The sequence below is a fragment of the Dryas octopetala genome, chromosome 8 (assembly GCF_963921425.1).
Source record: "Dryas octopetala chromosome 8, drDryOcto1.1, whole genome shotgun sequence".
Taxonomy (NCBI): domain Eukaryota; kingdom Viridiplantae; phylum Streptophyta; class Magnoliopsida; order Rosales; family Rosaceae; genus Dryas; species Dryas octopetala.
Genome location: NC_141373.1, coordinates 19,922,907 through 19,945,798, shown reverse-complemented (window position 1 = coordinate 19,945,798; position 22,892 = coordinate 19,922,907). Strand labels below are relative to the sequence as shown.

The 22,892-nt window shown below is 41.1% G+C and overlaps 1 protein-coding gene across 3 annotated transcripts; it reads left to right on the top strand.

Annotated features, from left to right (window-relative positions):
- The first annotated feature begins 839 nt into the window (after positions 1-839).
- Positions 840-6,327, top strand: PIN6 (Auxin efflux carrier family protein). 3 transcript variants are annotated; one of them, XM_086255169.1, is made up of 7 exons: positions 840-1,267; positions 1,843-2,429; positions 3,431-3,632; positions 3,775-3,860; positions 4,430-4,587; positions 4,800-4,876; positions 6,261-6,327. In XM_086255169.1, the coding sequence occupies exons 1-7, from the start codon at positions 840-842 to the stop codon at positions 6,325-6,327; spliced, it is 1,605 nt and encodes a 534-aa protein (XP_086111295.1). The 3 variants fall into 3 exon arrangements, with proteins under 3 accessions (XP_086111295.1, XP_086111294.1, XP_086111293.1); XM_086255168.1 differs by having other exon boundaries at positions 1,843-2,459; XM_086255167.1 differs by having other exon boundaries at positions 1,843-2,466; positions 3,417-3,632.
- The last annotated feature ends 16,565 nt before the right edge of the window (positions 6,328-22,892 follow it).

The window sequence follows — 22,892 nt, the reverse complement described above, 5'->3', positions numbered from 1 at the left end:
CCGATATGAACTCGAGCAGTATCGAGTTTATTTATATAATTTTATCTAAGATATTTTATTAGCTACTATTTTTTAAAATATTAATTTCTATCAAATATTTTCTTCTTGAAAGCATTATAATATGTTAATTTAATTTAGAGTTAATATATATTTTTAATTAAATTAGATAGGCACCGAAGACTTCTTTAAAACACTATATAGATGAATACAATTTCCCTGAAATATATACAACTGTACCAAATAATTCTATCTAAACATTTATAACTTATAATACTTGCAAAAAATTTCATTAAAAAAAAGATCGACATAAGGTAATAGATGTCTTATAACCAAATAATACAAAAACAAAATAAGAAATAAAAATAGCAAGTCCTTATATAAGCTATGAAAAATGAGGTATAAAATATATAAACTAGAAAATACGAACTGCTCACGAGTTTTCCGAGCCGAATATACTAACGCTCAAGCTTGACTTGTTTCTTAAATGAGTGAGCCGCTTGAACTGAACTCAATACGAACTCGAACTGTATCAAGCGGATTTACAGCCGTAGGTGTATTCTCTCTAACCCATTGAATACGTTTTTATCTACAAGAGTCTCAACATTAATTTGCCACGTACGCGAAAAGTAGACCACGTACCCAAATCTTTTACTAATTGGATTTATCAAAGCCTACCAAAGGTAGTACTGTACCTCACAAGTAATTAGCAACTCTTACAGGGGCATTCTCGTCAATAAATATCCTATATAATAAACCCTCAGTGTTCACTCTCATAGTCTCATGTAAGTATTAACTCTCTAGCTTGGAGAGAGAGAGAGAGAGAGAGAGAGAGAGAGAGGATGATAACAGCCCAAGATTTCTACAAGGTTACATGTGCAATCGTTCCACTATACTTCGCAATGCTGGTTGCATATGGGTCTGTGAAATGGTGTAAGATGTTCACGGCAGAGCAGTGCTCCGGCATCAACCGGTTCGTGGCGGTGTTCGCGGTTCCGGTGCTGTCTTTTCACTTCATATCGCAAAACAACCCTTATGAGATGGACACCAAGTTCATATTGGCGGACACTTTCTCTAAGCTCTCGGTCCTTGCCTTGCTCTCACTGTGGTCTATTTTCTTCAAAGGAGGGCTTGACTGGCTTATCACTCTTTTTTCAGTGGCTACTTTGCCCAACACATTGGTCATGGGCATCCCTTTGCTCAAGGCCATGTATGGCGATTTCACTCAGACCCTCATGGTGCAACTGGTTGTGCTTCAATGCATCATATGGTATAATATTCTTTTTCTTTTTGTATTATTTTAATTAATTAGTTTTCTCCCTGGTTTAACTGGTTGGTTTTCCACATTGAAAGTTGGGAAAGGTTATTGGCTTTTTTCTTCTTGTCTTTCTATCTTTCTCATACAGCTTTATGTGAAGCATATATGGTTACTAAGAAAAAGTACTACTTACGGAGAAAACTACTTGTCAGTTGTCACACCATTTTTTATCAAATACTCCATTTATACAAGTGAGTCTCGTCATTTTTAGCTAGGTAATATTAATGTGATAAAAAAGAAAAATTAATCCGCCTAACATTACTCAAAAATTAAAACTTATTCAGTGTTCATGAATATTGCACTTATGACTTACTTCAATAAATAAAGACGGTATGTCACCTATTAAATCAAATAGTCACTAATATTCTTTGATATTAACTCTTCTACAAATTAACGTTGATTAAAGAAATAAAGACATAGAAAGAAAAAAAAGTTCAATTGATAAAAAAAAAAAAAAAAAAAAATTATTGTAAATATTAATAATAAAATGAAGTGATGAAAGCTCTCGATCGGATCTGTCTCGGCAGGTACACACTTTTGCTCTTCCTCTTTGAATACAGAGCAGCCACTCTACTGATCCAAAACCAGTTCCCGGGGTCCACCGCTGGCGCTATAACCAAATTCGAAATCGACGACGACATTATTTCGCTGGACGGTCGCAACCCGCTTTTCACCGAGTCCGAATTCGACGAAAACGGGCGTATCCGAGTCCGTATCCGCCGCTCTACCTCATCCCACCCGGGCTCCGCTCTATCATCCTCCATGGGCATCACTCCCAGAGCATCAAACCTCTCCAACGCCGAAATCTTCTCCGTCAACACGCCGCTTCATCAACACCATGAAACAAACCTCGACTTCGCATTGAGAGCACATGCTGACGTGGCATTCGGGTACCGCTCCACGAGTCCCCGGCTTTCCGAGTACGCATCGTCGGACGCGTACTCTCTCCAGCCGACGCCACGCGCGTCGACTTTCAATGAAATTGACACGACCACGGTCACCACCACCGCCAATACTCCGACATGGACGAGGTCTCCGGTGGCCGGAAAATTTTCCCGGCAGGCTTCGCCGGCGTTTTCTGGCGCGAAGATGATGTGGGAGTCACCGATGAACTGTCAAGGTCAAGGTAGCAAAGAGGTTGGAGGTACGTAATGTAGTTTGTCTTTTTACGGTTTTTGTTTTTCTGAAAGGGACAAGACGGTGTCGTTTGTGTGTGTTTTTGATCTGTAAAGAACATCAACAGAACATGCAGCTTTTTTGCAGGGAAGATGTACGTTTTGTCGACAAAGAGCAACGACAACTTCTCAGTCTTGATCTGAGCGTAGGCTTACTAATAATAGAACAGAATACATCAGTCCCAAATCAAAAGAAAATTACTAAACATTTTAAGTGATTTTGAAAATTAATTATTTTTTATTTTCATTAAAATAATTTAATATTTATTTTTTAATCTTCTAGTACTTAAACACTTTTCATAAAAAACTCGAATATTACTTAATAGTCAAATTTTTAAATTTTTAAAAACAAAAAAGATAAAAAAATTTTAATTGACTCAAATTTAAATTAATTTTTTAAATTTTTATTTACTTAGAAATATTCTACTTATAAAAGAGTTGGATGATAAAAAATGTTTATAATGTCATATTGTGAATCTAAATAGTTAATATACGGTTCAAAGTAATATAAGTGTCATCCAAAATGTTTAGCCATAGATATCTTACTTAGTCAGAACACTAATAAGTGTCATCATTTGCTTGAGAGCACGTGTGTAATGATAAAAGGAGATCTATTTGACAATACTGATTGCCTAATTGATATTTATGGTAAATAGTCCATTAAATGATAACCCCAAATCATGCTCACCCAAAATTCTCATTTTCTAATCATGTTGTCTAATTGTGCTTCATAAAAGGGGTGCATTTTCTATACCTTTTTAAATAAGAATAATGGGTTGTTAAACTCTCAATTAAAATCCCGGCCAAACAAACTCTAGCTCAATAAAATCATCAATTAGGAAGAAAAAAAAAAATTAACAGCCTCAAACATAATGTGCTGATATCTCAACTTACCAACATAAAATTTACTAATAATAATTTTTCACTATTTGTTTTTCAGACAAGGAAATTAGTTTCAGAGACAACATCAAATTCTCAATGCCAGAAGAGGCAAGTCCGAAGATCGCAGAAACCAATCAAGAAATGCCACGTGCCCTTGTGATGCTAAGGCTTATACTAACCATGGTTGGACGAAAGCTTTCCCGCAACCCAAACACATACTCAAGTGTCTTAGGCCTTCTCTGGTCTCTCATTTCATTCAAGTGAGTAATTCTAGCTAAATGAAAGAGTTGGGGGAGCAATGACAAATAATACATACATAAAATTATTTATAAAATCAAAGTTGCTAAGGCATGCTATGAATCTCATGATGGTTTTTATTTTATTTATTTTTTAATTTTGCAGGTGGGATGTGGGTATGCCGAATTTGGTGAAATATTCGATAAAAATAATATCAGATGCAGGTCTGGGGATGGCAATGTTCAGTTTAGGTATATCATCTCCATGCACTGAACACCTTTTTTTTTTTTTTTTTTAATCTAGGGAGGAGGATACGAAATTGAGACCTATTTAACCAGACTAATAGTTAGTAATAAGCTAATTCTGCACACTTAAATGCATATATAAAATAGGAATGTTATTTGATAAAGAGCGTAATTTGTTTTAGGGTTTAGAACTTTTTTTTTTAGGGTTTAGAACAGTGTTATGATCTTGCTATTTTGGAAGAGTTGGGAAAAAGTTGAACTCTAAATTTTTTTTTTTGTTCCTTTGGTCTATTAATTTGTGAAAAAGCAAAGCAAATCATGAATATATATAGGTGCATTGCTAGTAAGCAACATAATCATTATTTAGCTTGATATATATATATATATATTATTATTTATCATATCAACCAGTATAATAAGACTGCTTTTACATGTACATAAGATATGAGGCTGCATATAAGAGAGAGTTAATTAGCTAGCTTGGGAAAATTGCACTTCCATAGTGATAAAACCTTGATGTATTGGCTATGATTAGTATGAAAATGGCAACTTGAATATATATAATAATATTGCAGGGTTGTTCATGGCCCTCCAGCCACGGATTATTGCGTGTGGCACAAAGAGGGCAACAATGGGAATGCTGATCCGCTTTATTTGTGGGCCTATTCTAATGTCTGCTGCATCTATTGCTATTGGTCTAAGAGGAGTCAAACTACATGCTGCCATAGTTCAGGTATGTATCATATAGGGTAACGTTTATATATGTTGTTAAAACTTAAAAGATGTGAATGTTAATTTTCAGGGATATAAATTAATAATTGCATACTATTATTTGTATGCTGGCTGGTCAATTATTCATCATTCTGCTTTTTTGTGCTAAATATATAGCTTTTATATATGAAGGGTTTGAAATATTTATTGTTGAATTAATTAATGATCCACCAGGCAGCGCTTCCACAAGGAATAGTACCATTTGTCTTTGCAAGGGAATATGGGCTGCACCCTGACATTTTGAGTACAGGGTAAGTCAATTTTAAAGTAAATTCATATATATATATATATATATATAGTCTCATTATATTTGAATAATTAGTTAATCTTTTAATTGTATCTCTTCAGTGACCATAGAGTACTAGCTAGTGGCATCAAAACCAGCAAATTTTCTGATAAAGTCTATATATAGGATGTTGCAAATCCAAAAAGAAAAAGGGGGGAAAATATCTTTGGGAGCTATGAAAAATCTTGAACCAATTATTGTTCCCTTTATTAAGGTGGGGGGAAATGTTAGTACACTTTTTCTAGTCTTCATTGTGTAGTCCAACCTTCAAACCCAAAATTAAGGAAAAAGGGAGTAAGAAAAATTTAGAGAAACAGTAAAAACTATAGTTAAAAGTGAAAATCAACGATCTTCTAGTTTTCATCACTTCCATACCAGTTTTCTTCATTAATATATTGAACAGATGATGTGGACAAATAGTACTACCAAAAGTCGGTAGTTTATTATTGTTACCAAGTGTAATGGCCTGTTTGACACTATTTTTAAAATTGGTAAAAACACTTTTAGATTAGTAAAAGCGTTTTTGGTTGCGTTTGACATAAATAAATAAAAGTGTTTTTGAGTTATAAAAATGCTTCTAAGTGGTTTTTTGAGAAGCACCTGACAGGTGCTTTCTCAAGAAGCACTTTCAAGTGCTTTTGTATGAAGCAATTGAATTTTTTATAAAAATTTATATGTGCTTATGAGCAGAAGCACTTCCAACAAAAGCGCTTATAATCAATAGCGCTTTTAAAAAGCAGTGCCAAACGAGCCCTAAGTCAATTATGCACACGTAGACAATTAATTGTCAACCATTATATTTTGATGTGTAGCTGATATGGGTGATTGTCAACCAGTTTTTTATATAATTCTTACATATATATAATAAATCTCACATCAATCAATAGTTAATTAACAATCTCTCACGCGTTCATAAATGGATATCAGAACTAAGTCTCTTAGCTATCAATTAAGCACTCAAGAGATTTCCCTTCTAGTTGGTATCATTGTACTTCGATCTGTTCATACACTCAGAACCACTTAATTTTAACATACCCCACACAAAGTGCCTTTAATGGGACTGCAGAAGACTAATAAGGCATAAATCAGAAAGTAGCTGTAGAATCATTGAAAACCAAAACTGGAGGCACAACTAGTAGGACAGCTTATGCGATTTTTGGCTGATAACACATTTTAAATCAGAACACACACTTAGTTGATGCGCATATCAATATAAGACAGAATAAGTAATGGTTTATTCATACAAACAAACACGAACTGCAAGAAATATTTCTCTCATAATCTCTATTGCTTGGGAATCATACACATTATAGTTTATTAATTTATAGCACTGTGCTCCTCTTTTGCAGGGTTATCTTTGGCATGCTAGTGTCCTTACCAGTAACACTCCTCTACTACATACTCCTAGGCCTCTAATTAAGGAAAAGAAGATCATAGAAAGTCTGCATTTTCAGCAAAAACATAGTAATGGAGCATCCAAGGCAGTACTATATATGCTCAACACGGGTGAAAGTTCAATGGGAAAATACTACATCCGGCCCTCTAATTTCTTCCATACCAACTATATCCTTGTCACACTAATTATTACATGACATTTAATTTGTGTGCGCTAAAATGGTCTAAATCGAATATAATTAATGTGATCGACAAATGATTTTAGGGTTCTAATGCTCTGAGCTCTGCTGTCATACTACATAGACTAGTGGTAGCCGAAAGGGAAGTGATGGATATCATGGCTTATGATTAAGGTAGGAGACTTATATTTTGTTTCTAGGGGTTGGGTAAGGTTGCCCCAATCGTGTATTTTGACTCAAGAAAAAAGGAAGAAAAAAGCAAAATCATGTTGTTTCCTACTACTCTTCTTCTATTCTTTTAATATTTAAAGCAATCATCACAGAATATAGTTCCTTGCTTTCTGCTAAGGAATTTTATATGTGAACCAAAGACAGATTTGGCTTACAACTGAAGTTTGTCTAATTAGAGAAGAGCATGATTATCTCTCTTTTTGGCAAAGAAAATTTAAGTGCAGGCCTTGGGATTACTTGGCAAAAACTAAGATGCCTATGAGTTAATGCACCCAAATACTTATATGATCACAGTATGTAGTAGTGTAATTAAAAGCTAGCCTTTGGGAATTCTTGAAGCAGAAGTCTTGAAACTTAATTATTGGTTTTGCTCTAAACGGTACGTACACATCATATTAAATTTATATTTTATTTTTGCGAAGAAAAGAAGGTAAGAATCGAACTCTTGTTGTAAGTGTGGATGAATAAATACTCAAGCCGGCCACCACTGAAGTTAGAAGCCTTCACTGTTGACTTGAATTTTGATAAGAAATGACAATGGAAAAACTTTGACATCTATATATCTCTCACATTCACAGTTAGAGTTCGCCTCTTACTTTCCTCTCTCTGAATTATTAAAAAACAAAAAAACAAAAGGGACAGATCTCAACTATCAAATGGACTTGCATGTATGTGACCCTGAGGAATACTGTCGATCCCAATCAAATTATTTGGAGTACGTAATTGAGCCAAATGGCCAATGAACCCTAAAAATGAATGAGCGAAAGCAAATTAACAATTTTTGGTTGAATTCTCATGGTGGTCCTCCTATTTCAAATATTTAATGTCCATTCAATTATAGCAAGAGATACCTGGAGATTATAATTCAATCCGCAGCATAATATATGATCATATGTTAGCTGCCCAAGCATGCTGGTTCATACTTCGAATTCATAGAAAGGGATTTGATCAAAAGTCTGGCTTAGAGCTAGCTGTAGTGGTTTAGAATATTTACTCTACTCTCGAAGTCCTGAACTCGAATTATTATCCCTCTCCCACTATCATTTGGTCAAAATAAGAAAAAGAGTGATAAAAAAGAAAAATAAAATAAAACTGGAAGGGTCATATATGAATGCATTTGTATCTTAACCTTTGCAATCCAAGTCCTAGGACCTAATCTTCTCTTTGCATATATACTTCCTTTGGGCTAGTCCAATGACGAGCAACGAATCCCTGCATGAAAATTGCAGGCTAGGATTCTATATTCTCAATTGATTGTTATTAGGATCTTAAATTAGTATCCCAAATAATTTGAAAATGAGTAAAACACTTACACATACACCATGCACAACGTCTGCATTTGAGACACAACACAAATTTGGGATCCTGTTTGCCTCAAATTTTTTGAGGCCACGTGTCAAGCATGCTGTGAATTTAGGGAAATTATGTCCTTCTTGTGTGCGTTAGGTGTGCCAATACATGGCTGTGGGCCAGCGTATATTCTGATGAACTTGTGCTGAATCTGTCTTCCGATCAAGCGACCGTGAACTGAGGAAGGAATAATCTCGGTTGCAAAGTTATGTTGCCTTGGCTGCAAGAATTTAGGGTAGTGTGGTCGGGGCATGTGTGATATATGGTTATGTGGTGAGTGAATGTGAATGTGCGAGTGGTGGATGTGAAATCAAAATCAAGCAAATAACAATTAATCGTTAAAGCAAAATCAAAACAAAGGGAATCTTCAATGTTCACTGAAATTATACAAGTATGAACTGTAAAACGCATAATCTAACACTATTCTAAACTACAAAAGCAATAAAAAAAATTAACCTAATTTATATGATGAAAATAAATTAAGAACAAGAAATAAGACCTTAATTAAAAATATGCGACTCAAAAGAACATACTTATATGATTTCCAACAAAAACTAAAAAACACAAAGGTTTTGATCCTAAATTATTGAGAGAAACCATGAGATTTCCTCAAAAATCACCTAAAAATGGAAAACAAATAAAGAAAACATAGTAACAACCTATGAGAATGAATTAGACAACTTAGATGCTTGATGCTCTCAATTTCTCCGGATTTCTTGGGGGTCAAAAAGTTGTCTTCTTGTGGTCGGCCGGTCGTCGTTCACCTTCCGCGCACTCAATGGTAATCCTCGTCTTCGTCGTACGCGTGATTTTTGACTATTTCAACCCTTTAAATGGCACCCTCGTCGCTTTGGTACCTAAAAAAGCAAATATAACAATTATAATCATTTTTATTTTAGAACATCTAAGTACAGTTGAATCTAAAAAAAATCGGTATAAATATTTCTCTTACCCTATCCAAGTTGCGTCGATGATGAGTTGGTTACATCATTGACCTGACCACGTCTGTTGTGGGATCGACGGGCCCTCTGTGCCACAGGAGCTGATCTGGTACTCAAGTCGGGCTTCAACGGTAGAATAGGGTCTGAGGTCACCTTGGGCTGGGCCGAGGCGACCTTGGAGTACTGGTTCTAGATAGACTGCATAGACATAGATTCTCGTGCCATCATTATCATACCTTAACGTATCTGCACAATCCAATAAATATATTAGTTCGAAATATATTAATTACCATTTAAATATATGAACTTAAGAGATATAAATAACAAATCAAAGTCATGACTTACTAATCTGAATCATTATTATTATCACTAGAAATACTAATTTATTCGCTGTCTAAGCTACTTGCATACACCACTTGATCATCATCATGCATACTAATAAACATGTATATTAGTCACTTACATGCGCCTTAAACCATTCCGGAAACAATTCTTTGTGCTTTTCCTCTACCTTTGAAGGATAGTCGTGCTTTATAAGTTTCTCATGTTCTTCGAGCAACGATACGACTTCGTCACAATTATTGAGTATGAACCAATGAATTACCTTCATGTCGGCTTTCGAGACCTCACATGTATGGGCGCCAAAATGTCGTGCAGGTTGAGAAAATACAGAAAGTGTCTCATTTCGAGGCTTTGCGGCAAAATCGGGATACATTTTATCAAATTCTTTTCATGCGCTTCTATCTACAGAATGTCTCATCATATCATCATCAACCCACTTATCCTTGTGTCATCTCATGCCACTAGAGTATGTGTCGACATATATAATCGTTGCAATCTTTGCTTAAGGGGAAAATAACGCAACACCTTTCTCTGAATCTTTTTCTTTTCATGTCTAGACTTCTTCTGATATCTCGGCTCATTGCACACAGGGCATTTATCCCTCCCTTCGTTTTCATTGTAAAACAATGCACAATCATTCTTGCAGACGTGAATTTTTTTATACCTCAACCCAATATCTTTCAACACCTTATTTGCCTAATAATGAGTTTTAGGTAAATGATTGTTCTTTGGAAGCATCCGTTTAAAAATCTTCATCACGTAATCATAACCCCAATTCGAATGCCCAAACATGACTTTCCAATACATGAACTCCACAACGGGCAATTAGCACCGAGTACTCTTCGCAATCAGGGTACAATTCTTGTTTGGCTTGATTCAACAATCTCTCATACTTAACAAACTCTTTGCTTTGAACATCTACTGGCAACCCATCATCATTTTCAACTCCAACTTCCTCAAAGATAGGTTGACCTTGATCTGCCGACGCATATGGATAAGCATCATTTATTATACTCATCACCTGATCATTATCATCATTAACATATTATGTAGGTTGCTTCCTTTTTTGGGCATCCGAGGAAGTCGAAGCAGCCACCATCGGTTCACCTTGATGATACCATGTCGTATAATTATTGTTGAGCTCAATATATATATATATATATATATATTATATCTTTAAAATCATACATTTTTTGTTTATGTCTTTTAGCATTTTTAGTGTTTTTATTTTCTATTTAATTATTTAGTTAATTAGTGGGTTTATTAGTTTTTGTTTTGTTTCCTAGGTTTTAATGTTTTATTAGGATTTATTTTAATTTAGACTTATTTTAATTATTATATTTCTATTTTGTAGGACTTAAAGAGAGAAGCCCAAAAGAAAAATAAAAGAAAGAATGTTCAGCCCAAATAAAAGAAGAGAAGAAAGAAGAAAAAAAATGGAGAGAAGCCCAAGCCCGCGGGAGGCGATCAATCAAAAAGCTAGGAAGCTTCCCAGTTCTTTCCGCTGTCCTTTCTCCCTATTGCGTGACAGCTGTCGCAAAGATCAAGCCAAAGCCTGTTGTGATTAATATTCCTCCCAGCAACCAACTGCGGGTCGACACGTGGCAAAGTAGCTATGTCCAGCATGTTGCCAGCCTTTTCATCCGTGTGCTTCCTTCTATCCTCCCAGCCATTGTGTGCGCGACACATGGCAGAGATCCCAGATATTTCTAGCCTTGCACCAACTTTTGTGCTGATCATTTCCTCATCATAAGCCCTAGTCCTTGCCTATTTTAAAGGAGCCTTCAGCCCTTTCTTCACATCTTTTTCTTCTGCATTTAATTTTCTTCCTTTTTTAGCTACTCCTAGAATTTCTCTTTCAAAGCCTTTTGGCTATGATGTATAAAAGAAAATAGGAATGTTACTTATTATGTTGCACTTTTATTTAATAAAATGAAATTTTAATTCATGTTTCGATCTCTTATCTCTTCTCTTTGTCTTTTATTTAACTTATGCTATTTAGTCATTTATTTAATATCTAGTTGCTGATTTTTGTTTTCAAATTTCAAAGTTTTCTGCATTTTTCAAATTAGTGTGTATTAATGTCTTATTTCAAGGTTTTATTTTATTTTTTGGTAATTAATTGCCATTTATGTTTGATTTAGAAAATTAAGTATATCCTCTTTTTCTTTTTTCAAATTTCAAAATAGGTGTTTTCTTGTCTAAATTAGTGTATTATAACCAACATTCAAAGATTAAGAAAAAACGTCATTTACGTTTTCGAAACATCATTAAGCTTTCATCCTCACCTGTTCTTTAGTATAACAATTTCAAAAGTTCACCATGGCGTTTTTCGCAGTGTTTTTTAAGTTTTCTTTCATCCTTACTTACAGGTAAGTAACGTGTTATTTTGTTTTGGTTGTGTTTGTGCTTTCTTCGATCTTTTTTTTTTCTTCTTATTTGATTTTTCTTCATCTTCTATCTTTCTTCATCATCAATCTAGCTTTGATCTTCTTCTTCTTCCTCCCATCTTTTTCTTTGATCTTTTTTGTTTTGTTTTTTTTTCAATACCAAGTCCTCTATGATTGTGGTTCTTGTTTTTCTTCCACATTTTTCTACCTGAGTAAGAGGTGATGAAACCATTAGTATATATACCTCAAAAAGAGGTTGGTAATTATATAAAGAGATAATTAAACTTAGGTCCTTTAGAAAAACAGTTTTTAGATAGAGACCGGGAGTGTTTTAAAATTTATAAGAAAATCCTTTTAAAACATAATAATTTATAAGAAAATCCTTTTAATTCATAATAAAGTCCTTTTCATTTATAAGAAAATCATTTTAATTCATAATAAAGTCATTCCCCGATTTTAAGGGTATTTACCCATATTTGAAGGGTATTTTCCCTCATAAGGTGTAGAGTGGGCTTTGTAGAGGCTGCATGTTAGGTTTTAACTCCGAGATTTTGGGCGGAACCAAAATCTTGGAGTTAAAACTTAACATAAAGTCGTCAAAGAAGAAAAATAAAAGGACTTAATTAAAAACCCTAAATCATTATCGGTCTTAGTCTAAGAAAGACTCATAACATGGACTGAACACTAAGTCTCCCGTATATAAATGTACCTCAAGAGGAGGTTGGTAATTACATATTTTTCTTGACCTGAGCGATATGTATTTTCTTATTTTTATTCTTTTGAAATATACCTAAGTCCAAAGTATTTGTATTTGTATTTATATATCTTAGTGCTATGTTTGTATTGTGTTGGATTTGTTATATTTTTATTAGATATTTCTCTCTCTCTTTTTTTTTTTTACCCAATGTGGAGGCTAACTGTGTTGATTTTTTTTATCTATATTATAGGTATATTATATGTATATTGGATGTTTATTTTTTTGTATTTGAGTGTTTATATGTTGATGTTCATAATTGGTAACAATATATATATATATATTGTATTAGATGCATGAATTATGAAATTCCATCAATTAAAACATTCAAAGTTATGAGTAATAAATGTCACAAATCATGACTCTTCAAATATTGCTCAAATTAAAACAATGACATCTTTTGTAAATATCTATAAATTCATGTCTAAACTATTATTTGACATAGAAAAAAAAAAAAAAAAATTCGTACACACATTTATTTACCTACTGGGCCTACTCTAAAATGGGGTATTCAAAATGATGTTATATCTAAAAGACTCATATTAATAATAATATATGCAGTACGAATAATATGAGATATGTACTCATTTATGTATTTATACATGCATATATTATGTAGTTCTATGTTATATAAAATTACGTATAATATGTCATTGCATATACATATGCACATAATTAATTTGACATAATTATAATCTAAAGTAAGATTACATATTGTTGATCATCATAAATTTGATGTTGGGAGTCCAATATTTATGAACTCATCATCATCATATGACACAAGGGGTTTGTGGCCGAAATTTATGAATAAGACTAGAGAGAATTATTCCCATTGTTGCAATGGAGCTAGAGCTGAGGCAATAACTTACAAAATAGAAGGAAGTGTGTGCGGCTCGTGAACAGTAGGTTTAAATAGTAGGCGTAGGGCGGCTAAGGTAGGGTTTTGGTGATGTGGTATTGGGCTTAAATAGTTGGGTTTTGGAAGGGTGTTGGTTGGAATGGGATAATGTTTAACTGGGCTGGTTTGATGGGCAGTGGTTGATAACGGGCTTTGAAGATATTGGGCCGTGGTTGAAAGTGGTATTGGGCTGGTGGCTAGTTAGATGAGGCAAAGCACATAATTGATCTCAATATATCATGGACGCAACAACAGAGAGAGATGAAAGAGGGAGGCAGCAGCAGCACTACTCTTCCCTTTCTGAACCTGTCAGCTTATGCCACATTCAAATTTTTATCATTATCCCGAGAATTTGTGAACATTATCAAATTTTTAATTTTTATTATCTCATAATTATCTTTTATGTATTATTATCCTACTACATCTACAGTACAAATTCTGGTCACTTTGGTTGGGCAATGGACCAGTTTTCGCTCATTATTGTATTTATTATTTTGTTTGGGTACGTGATTTAATTTTCTGCTTGTATTCAAAGCTTTTGCTCACTGTATGAATTGATAAATGAATATTTATAATTATCAGCGAAACATAAGATGTACTTGATTGTTTTTAAAAATGTTGAGAAAAATCTCTCATTGAAGTTGTGATGGCCTTATTAGTGGTTTATAAAGATTTTGAGATATTCCTTACATTGTCAATTGGTTTTGGAATGAATGCGTAGATTTTTTTATAGTATCAGAGTAGATTATCTACGTGATGCATCTAACGACCACACGTGTTCCTACATCACTTAATATAAATTATTCAAGTGTTAGGCTTAAATAACGCTACACGTGCAGGGACGTGTTGAGATAAATCTCACATTGAAGATATGAGGGCCTTATTAGTAATTTATAAGGATTTAAACTACTTTTTTTATTGTCAATTAATTTTGAGATGAAAGCTTAAATTTCTTAAAAAGACGTCAAAGCTGATAGTATATAGGTGATGCTTTTTAAAGGCGTCTAAACTGAGCACTAAAATTGACAGTTTTCACTAAGATGTCAATTAATATACTGTCAAATTAGATGTTTTTGTTGTGGTGAAACGTGTAAAATTGTGTAATTTAAAAAGGGATATATATGTGGATATGTCGTCATCATGAGTAATGTTGTACACACAGAAAATTAACATACTTCCTGTTTGTGGGAAAATCCACATCTATCCGAACAGCCAATCACGGCTCGACACGTGGCTGGTCAACACCTATCTCGGAGTTGACTCTCTGTGTTCAAACTTTGACCTCCACATCATCACTGATCGGCATTTCCTCTGCCAGCTCAGACCAAGTTTCCACGCCGGGCCCACCATGTTCGGTCCGAGCCGAACCGATGATCTTCCAAGGGATCGAGTGTCCATCTTTCCACGGTCATCCCAGTTCGGCTCGGCTCGGCACAGGGGACGGTCTCCATCCGAGTTCTGGCGTCGACCAGTTAGGGCTCGGAAAGACCCCCTTTAACTGGACCGGCTCGGTCTGGAATCACATGCCCGATCCGATCACACATAGACTTCATGCATACGCATAAGGACATGTGTTCGGCTCGGCTCGGCTCTCCGCCGTCATTCCCGGGAAGATCACGTTGGGATGAACCGCCACACTTGAATGCACCTGACACAAATCTTCTGACAGATAGAATGTCCAGTCTGCATTCATGGCTACTGAGGCAGTTTGCCTGAACCTTCCAACCTTGCATTTAATGAAGCATTCATTGCAGCATTGAATGCTGAGGAAGTAAGCAGCTGAGCATGCAACTAGGTCTGACCAGGTGCGTGGGTCTTTGGCAACCATTCATTCACAATGCAGGTAACTTATTCATTAAGTCTTCCTTAGCCTATATAAGGCACCACATATGCACAAAATAAAGGATCTATCTATCGACACATCCACCCAAAAACACTTACACAAAAATTCCCACTCACCAAAGAGCTTACCCAACTTGCTGAGAATGACCCAGAACATTTGTCTTGTTCTTCCTATTCTCCCAAGTTTATCCTCTGTTCTTCCTCATCCCCCATCAAACACCATCACTGATTTCGTCATCGGAGCGTGTTTGGCTGGTACCACACCGGTCCATTTCCTTTGATCTTGTTTCTTTTGCAGGAAGATCTCAATCAACATCCACTCCATCATCCAGCAAGGCATCTGATCAGCCAGATCAGCTATTCTAAGTTGTTGCATCTACCTTACGAGAATTTGCATCAACAGATTGGCGCCGTCTGTGGGAAGATCGACTTCAGCCGTTGCGTTCATCACCGCAAGTGCTAAGCTCTTCCTTCACACAAGTCATCATGACTACCATCTTTCGGGACAGCAGTTCTTCTTCAGGGGCGTCTCAGAATGATGAACAACATCAGCCTGAGACACCTGAGAAGAGGAGGGGAGCACAACTCCCCAGGACATCCAAGTCCAAAGGTCCTTCAAAAATCCGAGCTGCTCACAAGCTCCTTAAGGAAAGCCAACGGCACCTGGCCGCTGAGAATGCACTCCTGAAGCAGAATAATGAGCTACTCGCAAGACAGGCCGAGCTGGCCGGGGAACTTGCACGCCATCGTGCTCAGCACGAGAACAGTGGGGGATCGGGTTTCCGATCGCGCCGGACCCGAACCGAGCAGGAGGTCCTTTCACCGTCCCCTTCTCGGCAAAGCACTCCTGCCGAGCCGAACGACCAGACCGATCGGCAGGACTCTGATTGCGCCTTCCCGGGCTTCGAGGACATGCCCCCGGCCGAACAGGCCGAATTCCTAAATGCCCACCGTCTCCTCCAGCAAAAACAGGCGGCTTTCGGGAAGCGTGTCCCCAGGAATTCGAGCGGAGACCGTGCCGACCTGAATACAAATCGGCGACCCCCGGCCCAATCCAGGTTGGGGGCCAATAGTCCAGCCAATTCGGCCGAAACCAGGGTCCCGATTGGGGATAGGCTCGGCCCCATCACCGGCCAGGACCCTTCCCCATCAGGAGCTCACTCAAGGAGGCGATCGGTGAGCGACCGACTGGGATCGACTATGATCATGTCGGATCGACGACCGGTGAGCGAGAGGATCACTCGCCAGCCGATGAGTGAGAGACTCGGTAACCAGGCCGAACGCTCAGGGGAAAATGCGGCCGAGCCGACCCCGCCCGACGTGGAAAACCTTGTCCGGACTCTGGTCCAGGACCAAATCCGGAGCGTCCACGATCGGCTCGGCCACGTCGAGGTCTCCAGGGGGTACACCGGTAGAGCCGACCACGGAGAGGAACTCCCCCTCCCGTACACCAGCAGAATCATGGATGCTGAGGTCTCCCGCGACACCAAGCCCCCCAAGATGGATCAGTACGATGGGGCCAAGGATCCGTACGACCATCTTGACAGCTTCAGATACGCCATGGAAGCCGCCAGGCATCTGAAGCCACGAAGTGCAGAATCTTCCCTTCGACCTTGAAGGGCTCGGCTCGGGGATGGTTCCGAACTCTCCAACCGAATTCCATCGACTCCTTCTCCGACCTCCGGAGGGCCTTCCTGGCGAGATATCGGGTTGTATCCGAACGACTCTACAACTTGAACGATATGTCGCTCATTAAGCAGCAGGAAGGGGAGAGCCTCAAGGCCTATCTGATCCGCTTCAACATCGAATATACGAAGTGCGACGATTGCGACGACAGGTCAGCAAAGAATGCCCTCATGCAAGGTCTGCACGCCGAGGGACTCCGCTCCCACCTAATGAGGAATCCTCCCTCCACTTACGATGAGCTTTCTGCCGAAGCCACTAAGTGGGTGCGGGCTGAGGAGTGGGATGCTCAGGTGGAGGCCCTGAATCCCAGGCCGACCTCGGCCAAGAGGAAGGAGGGAGAGGTTGCAAGTCCCAAACCCCAGGTCTAATCCAAGAAGACCAGGACCGAGGAGCCACGCCAACTTCTGGGCAAGGGGCCCAAGTTTGTCCAGTACACGGAGTACACTCCCCTCAACGCCGGTCTGGAGAAGATCTTCTCCAAGGTCAAGGACCAACTCCCGCCTGCCAGGGAGATCAAGGGACCTCCCCCAGACAAAATCAGGGAGGACGTCTTCTGCAAATACCACTCCAATCACGGCCACGTCACGGGTGATTGCTACGCTCTCCGCGACGGGATTGAGACTCTTGCCCGGGCGGGTAAGATTAATCAATTCCTGGCCGGTGGGCCTAGGGTACCCAAGGCCGCGCCGAAGAAGCCCACCAACACCATCGAGGTCCAGGATGCTGCCATCGGATCAATCGGCGGGGGACCAACCTTCGTGGGAAGCTCTAACCGATCCCAGAAGGAGTATGTCAGACAGGCGGCTCAAGCTCACGAGTCCCTGTCAATCCAAGCGGGTCAGCCCAGCACTTCCAAAAAACAACGGAAAGACTGGGCACCGGTCACCTTCGAGCCTAACGAAGCAAATGAGATCATCTTCCCCCACTATGATCCGGTCGTCATAGTGGCTGAGGTGGCCGGAACTACCATTGCACGCTCCTTCGTCGACGGAGGGAGCTCAGTCAACATCCTCTACCACTCTGCGTTCGCGCAGATGGGCATCGGCGAGGATAAGCTAGAGACCGATACACCTGCCTTGGTCGGATTCGGGGGAGAAGTGGTTCAGCCCCTCGGACACATTTACCTTCCCCTTTCGCTCGGGAAAGGGCCGATCAAGAAGACCTGCATGACGTACTTCATTGTCGTCAAGCGGCCGTCAGCCTACAACATCATTCTGGGCAGACCGGCTCTGGTCGACCTTGACTGCATCGTCCATTACGCCAACCTCCTCATCAAATGTCCGGTGGGCGACGACTGCATCGTCATTCAGGGAGACCAGTGCTCGGCTCGGTCTTGCTACGCCGCTTCGATCAAGCAGAAGGGTCAGCTGCCGAACTCACAGGAACTTGACTCCATCGCTGATTCGGGCAGGTGGCCGAGGGCGGAGACATTCGACTTCACTTCCGAGCCGAGCCCAGATTCTCGGCCCCTTCCCGCCGAGGCTTGGGAGGAAGTACCGATCTCGGCCGAGACACCGGATCGGCTCGTCCGAGTGGGGACTCAGATCAGCCCCGAACAAAGTTCTGCCGTAATTGACTTCCTCCGTGCCAATGCGGAAGTGTTCGCCTGGTCTTACGATGACATGCCAGGCATATCGTCTGACGTGATCACCCATAGGCTGAACACCGACCCGGGATGCAAACCGGTCCGTCAGAAGAGGAGGTCTTACGATCCGGTCCGATACGCCGCCATGGCTGAAGAGGTAACCAAGTTGCAAAATAACGGGTTCATCCGGGAAGTCAACTATCCCGACTGGCTTGCCAACGTGGTCATGGTGAAAAAGAACAACGGGAAGTGGAGGATGTGCGTGGACTTCACCGACCTGAACAGAGCTTGTCCAAAGGACAGCTTTCCCTTGCCCAGAATAGATCAACTCGTCGATGCAACAGCTGGACATCAGCTCCTCAGCTTCATGGACGCTTATTCTGGGTATAACCTGATCCTCATGCACAAATCCGACCAGGAGGGCACATCTTTCATAACTGATCGCGGCATGTACTGCTACAAGGTCATGCCCTTCGGCCTCAAAAACGCCGGAGCCACCTACCAAAGGCTGGTCAACCACATGTTCAGATCTTCCATCGGCAAATTCGTAGAGATTTACGTGGATGACATGCTGGTCAAAAGCATCAAGGCGGACGATCACGTCAGGGACCTCTCAGACATGTTCGGAGTCCTAAGAAAATATCAGATGCGGCTGAACCCAGCCAAGTGTGTCTTTGGAGTTCGGTCGGGCAAGTTCCTCGGCTACCTGGTCAGCCAACGGGGGATTGAAGCCAATCCGGAGAAGATCCAGGCTTTGATCAACATGAAGTCCCCAAGGACACGCAAGGAAATCCAGAGTCTGACTGGAAGAGTCGCCGCCCTGAACCGGTTCATCTCGAAATCCACCGACCGGTGCCTCCCTTTCTTCAAAGCCTTAAGGGGAGCAGGGAAGAGCATAGAATGGACCCCCCAATGCGAGCAGGCCTTTCAAGATCTGAAAAGGCACATGGGGGAACTTCCCATCTTATCCAAACCAGAGGAAGGTGAAGAACTTTTTCTCTACCTCTCTGTCTCTGACTCGGCTCTCAGCTCAGTTCTAGTGAGAGAGGTCGGCGGTGTACAACACCCCGTCTTCTATACGAGCCGAGCCCTCGCCGATGCCGAGACCAGGTATCCAAAATTCGAGAAGATGGCTCTCGCCCTGCTCAGCTCGGCTCGAAAATTGAGACCCTACTTCCAAGCTCATTCAATCGTCGTCTTGACGGATCAGCCGCTCAGACAAATCCTGGCAAAACCCGAGACCTCGGGTCGGCTCATCAAATGGTCAATCGAGCTCGGCGAGTTTGACATCATCTACCGTCCCAGGATGGCCATCAAAGGTCAAGCCATGTCGGACTTCGTCTGTGAGTCGACCACCTCGGCGGAAAACCCACCGCGCGCCGACGCTACACCAACCGCGTCTGATCCGAACACAAATGGTGATTACTGCCAGGCTGATCTTCTCACCTGGACCCTCTATGTGGACGGATCTTCCAACGCCATGGGAAGCGGAGCCGGGCTTGTTCTGATCTCCCCAGAACAAGTTGTAATGGAGTATGCTCTTCGCTTCAAATTTCAAGCATCCAACAATGAAGCAGAGTATGAGGCACTCATCGCCGGGCTCAGATTGGCCAAGGAGCTCGGCGCGATCAAATTGAACATCTTCAGCGACTCCCAACTAATCGTCAATCAGATATTGGGAGAGTATGAGACTCGGGAGCCTAGCATGACTGCCTATCTCGAGAAAACCCGTTTGCTGCTCGGGAACTTCCAAGAATACAAAATATCCCAAATCCCGAGGGCGGAGAACTGCAGAGCCGACGCCTTGGCACGCCTGGCTTCGGCCACGGACACCGGATCCGCTAGGCACGTCCCAGTTGAAATCCTGGACAGACCTAGCACCGCCGAAAACGAGGTCACTATCATGCAGACCGAGGCCGAGCCGAACTGGATGACGCCGATCATCAGCTACTTGGTCTCCGGGACCCTCCCCCCGGAGAGAGACAAGGCACGTCTCATCAAGACGAGGTCGGCTCGGTTCAGCATGATCGACGGTCAGCTCTACAAAAGGAGTTTCTCCCTGCCCTACTTGCGGTGTATCACCCCCCAAGAAGGTCAGGATGTGCTGAGAGAAATTCACGAGGGGATATGCGGAAACCACTCTGGAGGGAGAGCCCTCGCCTACAAGACGATCAGACAGGGTTATTTCTGGCCAACGCTGAACAAAGACGCAGATCATCTGTCTCGCGCTTGTATCAAATGCCAGCAATTTGCCGCGGTTCCCCATCAACCTCCCCAGTTGCTGACCTCCATATCCGGCCCCTGGCCGTTCGCGCAGTGGGGTCTCGATCTGATCGGCCCCATGCCGAAGGCAAAAGGGCAAGTCACCATGGCGGTGGTAGCAGTCGACTACTTCACCAAGTGGGCCGAGGCCGAGCCCCTAGCCACAACCACAGCCGAATGGATGGAGACCTTCGTCTGGAAGAACATCATTTGTCGGTTCGGCATGCCGCACACCATCATTGCGGACAATGGCAAGCAGTTCGACTGCAAGAAGTTCAGGAGTTTTTGTTCACGTCTGAACATCAACTTGCGCTTCACCGCGCCTTACCATCCGCAGTCGAACGGACAGGTCGAGGCCATCAACAAGATCATCAAGAAGACCCTCAAGACTAAGCTTGATAATGCTAAGGGGAATTGGCCTGAACTCTTGCCAGAGGTACTTTGGTCTTACCGAACTTCTTATCGCAACTCCACGAAGGAAACACCTTACGCATTGGCATTCGGGACTGACGCTGTCGTCCCGGTCGAAATGGGGACTCCCTCATTCCGAACCGGTGCGTACAATCCCGAGACCAATGACACCGGACTTCGGCTCGGCCTGGACATGATTGAGGAGAGGCGAACCGACGCAAATCTCTGCCGAGCCGCTTACCAACAGAGGGTAGCCAAATACTACAATCAAAGGGTCAAACCCAGGAGCTTCGGATTGGGCAGCCTCGTCATGAAAAAGAATCTCCTCGCCGTCAAGGAGAGCTCATTCGATCCGAACTGGACCGGACCATACAGAATTACAGGCATAGTCAAGCCTGGCACTTACAACTTGGCCACTCTGGCTGAAGACTTATTACCAGTAAAAATGTAGTTAGGATCGGGGACTGTCCGACCTAACACACATTCCAATCAATAGAGAGATGAACACATTTTGACTCATCTTCTTCTTATTTTTCGAAGCAAACACTGGGGACTCTACTCCTATACACTTTCAACAAAGAGGAAAGGCCTAAGTGTTTCCTTCGAAAAAATAGTAAACCCATGTGCCGAGCCGAAGTGCCACTTTCGGTCCGACGCTCGGTACATTACGGACTCATCAGGTCTATAAACTCATGTGTCGAGCTGGCGCGCCATTTCCGGCCCGATGCTCGGCATATTACAGACTCATCAGGTCTATAAACTCATGTGTCGAGCTGGCGCGCCATTTCCGGCCCGATGCTCGGCATATTACAGACTCGTCAGGTCTATAAACTCATGTGTCGAGCTGGCGCGCCATTTCCGGCCCGATGCTCGGCATATTACAGACTCATCAGGTCTATAAACTCTCGTGCCGAGCTGGCGCGCCACTTTCGGCCCAATGCTCGGCATGGTACAGACTTATCAGGTCTATAAAAATCCCTGTCCGAGCCGAAGTGACTTCCTACAGTCCTAACGTTCAACATGATATTTCTAAAAGAAAAATATACACTCCAACCAAAACTTTCATCGTGCATACCGAGCCGATCTGAAAGTAGGTTTGAATATTTTTCTCAAAAAAAACAAAATTCCTAAATATCTCAATGGGTATGCCGAGCCCATCTGGGATCACTAGGGTTTTTAAATTTTTACTTATCTTGGTTATGCTTATCAAGCTGATCCGAAGACAAGTTCTAACTTATCATTACCATTCCTTTTCATTGCGATCAGCATGCCGAGCCGATCTCAAAATGCCTTGGTTTTTATTATGTTTTTTACTTTTATCATTTTCTTATCCATGTGTTATTAGTTATGTCTTTAGCTTAATTTCCGAGCCGAACTGACAGCAACTTGAGATAAATCCAAACAACATATTGTTCAAAAATCAAATCAAACCCGAGCCACACATCGGCTCGGGGAGAAAAATAAAAACATAACGTGACAATTAAACAAAATCAGCTATCATGCAGATCGCTCGGCAGGGCCCTCCTGGATCGGCTCAGTTGACTCCTCGGGCGTCTCCTCGCCGAGCTGCACCACCTCAACCCCGCCGATCTGCATCTCAGCGTTGGGATCAGATTCGAGGACCGGGGGGATCGGGGTCGGCTCGTACGCAGGCAATGGAGGATCTTCCGGAGTTGGCTCGCCTCCAGAGGGGACTTGGCGATCGGGAAGAGGAA